Source organism: Cynoglossus semilaevis, chromosome 17 (assembly GCF_000523025.1).
Source record: "Cynoglossus semilaevis isolate Cse_v1.0 chromosome 17, Cse_v1.0, whole genome shotgun sequence".
Taxonomy (NCBI): Eukaryota; Metazoa; Chordata; class Actinopteri; order Pleuronectiformes; family Cynoglossidae; genus Cynoglossus; species Cynoglossus semilaevis.
The window spans coordinates 14,463,410-14,466,775 of NC_024323.1; the positions used below are offsets into that span (position 1 = coordinate 14,463,410).

General features: G+C 48.3%; 1 protein-coding gene across 1 annotated transcript in view; it reads right to left on the bottom strand.

Annotated features, from left to right (window-relative positions):
- Positions 1-2,209: 2,209 nt before the first annotated feature.
- Positions 2,210-3,366, bottom strand: part of eve1 (even-skipped-like1) — an 8,309-nt gene continuing 7,152 nt past the window's right edge. Inside the window, 1 exon segment of the mRNA XM_025064543.1 lies at positions 2,210-2,794. Coding sequence (XP_024920311.1) covers positions 2,306-2,794 — 489 coding nt within the window. The 3' untranslated portion in view covers positions 2,210-2,305.

Sequence of the window (3,366 nt, forward strand, 5' to 3'; positions counted from 1 at the left end):
TGATTTCCCATGTTTTGGGTCCAAACTGGAGCGATGACAGGCTGTGACGTCACAGCTCTCTGACTCAGACGTCGTTGAGCAACAGACATTTCTTCACATTCACTTTTATCCCCTTTGATTCACTGTGATTCCTGCTAAACTGAAGGGTTTGGGGTTTTGTTTTTTAGCCAAAGACGCCGTGAGAATCACAGTGATGGGAATTCATTAAGATTCCACAACAATGACACAGACGGAAGAGGAGGATGATGGGAAAAATGATCGGAATAAATTCTCACACAGTCACTGAACTCTGATGTCGTTATCTTTGTTATTGTCAACGTCAGTCAACAACATAATTACTATTTCACAGCTAACGTTGCTGATGAAGTTGTTGCTGCCCCCTTGTGGCTCGGCTGTTGGATTATGGAGCCGTGTTTCTGCTGCTGCTCTCTCTGAGTCTGAGTCTGCTGCAGATTTGTTTTTGTTTTTGTCTCCTCACTGTGGCCAAACTCTGTGCTTCTTGTTTTTGTCTCCTCTCTGTGGCCAAACTCTGTCTACTCTGATCTAGTATTATTTAGTACTTCATGTACTGTACTGTACTGTTTTGTCCAAGCTCCTGGACAGCTGTTAGAAGCCCACTAAAATAATTTTCACAGGGCCCCAAATCCCTAGTGGCGCCCCCTGTGTGTTGCAGCATGTACTGTACAACATGTAAATAACATCTGTGTTTATTTACATTTTCATTAAATACGAGTGAAGTTAAAAATGTAGAGTTTGTTTAGGAATTGTTTTTAGCCAAAAAATAAACAAATTTGAAATTTCTTGGCTCAGGGTTCGATTCCACCCTAAAACCCTGATAGGGTCGTGAAAGGATTTAAAAAAAAAAAAAAACTTCGATCACTATGTTGAATACTGCTGTATTCATCCAGATATTTGATCATGAAGTACTCTGAGTGACTGTGTACTCAGAGTACCTGTGTACTCCTCAGACTCACAGCCTGATGTGATTATAACACATCATTATCACCCCGCGGTGTCCTCGCCGTGTCCCGCCGTTCTAAGCTCCGCTCAGACACACTCGGCTGTTATTAACCTTTTGTCCTACATTATTACCTGGCCCACGTGTGCAGCTGCCCCTGGGCTGCTGTGGAGAACACCTGCCCCAGCTGGGCTGCAGGGGTATTAAGGAGCAGGAGCGTGATCACACACCCCGTCCTGTGGTGCAGTGTTTACGTCTGGTCTGGGACGGTGGGGGGGGGGTGTCAGAGGGTGAGGAAGTTTAGCATCTGCACCAGAACTAATCGGTTCTAGAACAGGTTCTCCTGTCGTTGAGACTCAGTACTGAACAGTAGAGAAGTCACTGAAACAAACCCTCCAGTTGAACTGGTCCAGGAGGGATGATCACTGTGGGCCCCGGGGGGCTGCGACCCGCATGTTGACTTGCAAAAAGAAACTCTGGGCTGCCAGCAGTTTATTGTTGTTGAGAAGGATTTTTTTCTTTACGTTTCAGTCTGTGTCTCAGTCTGTGTCTCAGTCTGTGGTCCAGTCTGTGTCTCAGTCTGTGTTTCAGTCTGTGTTTCAGTCTGTGCTCCAGTCTGTGGTCCAGTCTGTGCTCCAGTCTGTGTTTCAGTCTGTGGTCCAGTCTGTGTCTCAGTCTGTGTCCGTCGACTGCAGGTCCACAAAGACAAGACAACTCTGACTTTTTCCTTTATTCCGACTTTATTTCCACATGAATTCATCACTCGGTTCCTTCATTCCTGATGAGAAACACGCTCTGACATCGGTTCTATTCCAGAACCGACTCTGAGCTCCTTCATTTGGTGCTTTTGACAACGTTAACATCTATAGATCGTATATTTACATCATGTGTCTCTACCCTGTGTCAGTGAACGTGTCAGTGATTGTCAAGATTGATGGACAACCAGGAGGACCGTGACGTGGACACGGTCTCCGTCTCTCAGTGAGTCTCCAGACCTTTGACCTTCTCTAATGAGTTCAGATCAGTTCGTTAGTGGATTAGTTTGATTTAAAGGATTTCAGTCCTAGGACCAATCAGAGACGCGGGTCGTGAAAATTAAGTCCCAAATATGACCCCAGGTTTACTTCATTTCACTCATGTTAAAAGTTTAGGAAATAAAATTAATGTTAAAAATATTTACTTAAAAAAAAACACAGTGTGCAAAACAGTAGGAGGCGCTAGCACCAGAGTTGAAGTTTCAGTCCAATCTTCGTCGACGAAGTGAGTTTAGTTTAGTTTATCCAGAGGATGGACCACGTCTGTGACCTGGGCGTGGTCCCCGCCCCCTGGGTTGGATCACTTCCAGCGTCACACCATCTCTTCTCGGCGCTCCACGCCGGCTGACTCCACGTTGACCTTGCTGCTGTGGGTCACCCGGGTCAGTCCCAGCCCCTCCCCTCGGGTTTTGAGGAAGTGTTCCGCCCCCCAGTGGAGACAGAGGGGACAGGGACATGACGGTGGGTGATGCAGAATGGTGGAGGGGGGGTAGAGCGGAGCTGTGGTGGGGGGCAGCCCCCGCGGCCGGGTGTGGAACTGGGAAAGGCGTAGGGCGTCCAGTGACCTGAGGGGGGCGCCGTAGGGACTGTGGACCGGGGAGGCCGGTGGGGTCAGGGCCAGCGGGGAGTAGTGATGAAGAGGAAGGTGAGGCAGGTGAGGCGGGATGTAGGGGTAAGGCAGAGCTGGGGAGGGAGAAGCTCGACCCATGAGGAGCGCCCCCAGGGGGTCGACCAGAGGGTGAGGCCAAGGGAGGGAGTGTCTCTGACGTTTGTCCTTCATCCTACGGTTCTGGAACCAGACCTGGAGACGGGGGGGGGGGGGGGACGGGGGGGCAAAGGTGGGGGGGAGAAGAAACAGAATTCGTTCTTCACTTCATCCTCGTTCACAGAAACCAGATGTGGAGCAAACTCTGGGAAACAGAACCCAACATGAATGAGAAGAGTTCGATTTTGACACAGTTTTGGACGCTGCCCCTGCTGGCTGACATTGACACTACAACCACTGAACAATGGAGATGAAGCTGCAGGAGATGATGAAGACAAGCTGCTGGAACAGCAGAGGAGACCACAGATGAAGTGAATATTCTGTGTTAAAATATTTGTACACACGGAGTATTTCATTACTCCATAACAAAAGTACCGTGTATTTATAAATCTTATTGTAGTTTTTTTTTTTTTTTTTTTTGCTTTCTTTCGTGGCAGCTCTCGTCTCTTCACCATCTCAAAAAATGTAAAGCTGTGTGTGACAGGTGTGTGTGTGTGTGTGTGTGTGTGTGTGTGTGTGTGTGTGTGTGTGTGCTCTTCCTCAGTTTTAACAGCTCACACAATTCGCCGGAAGGCAGCACTTCTTAAACGTCAGGTGGCGGCGTTTAC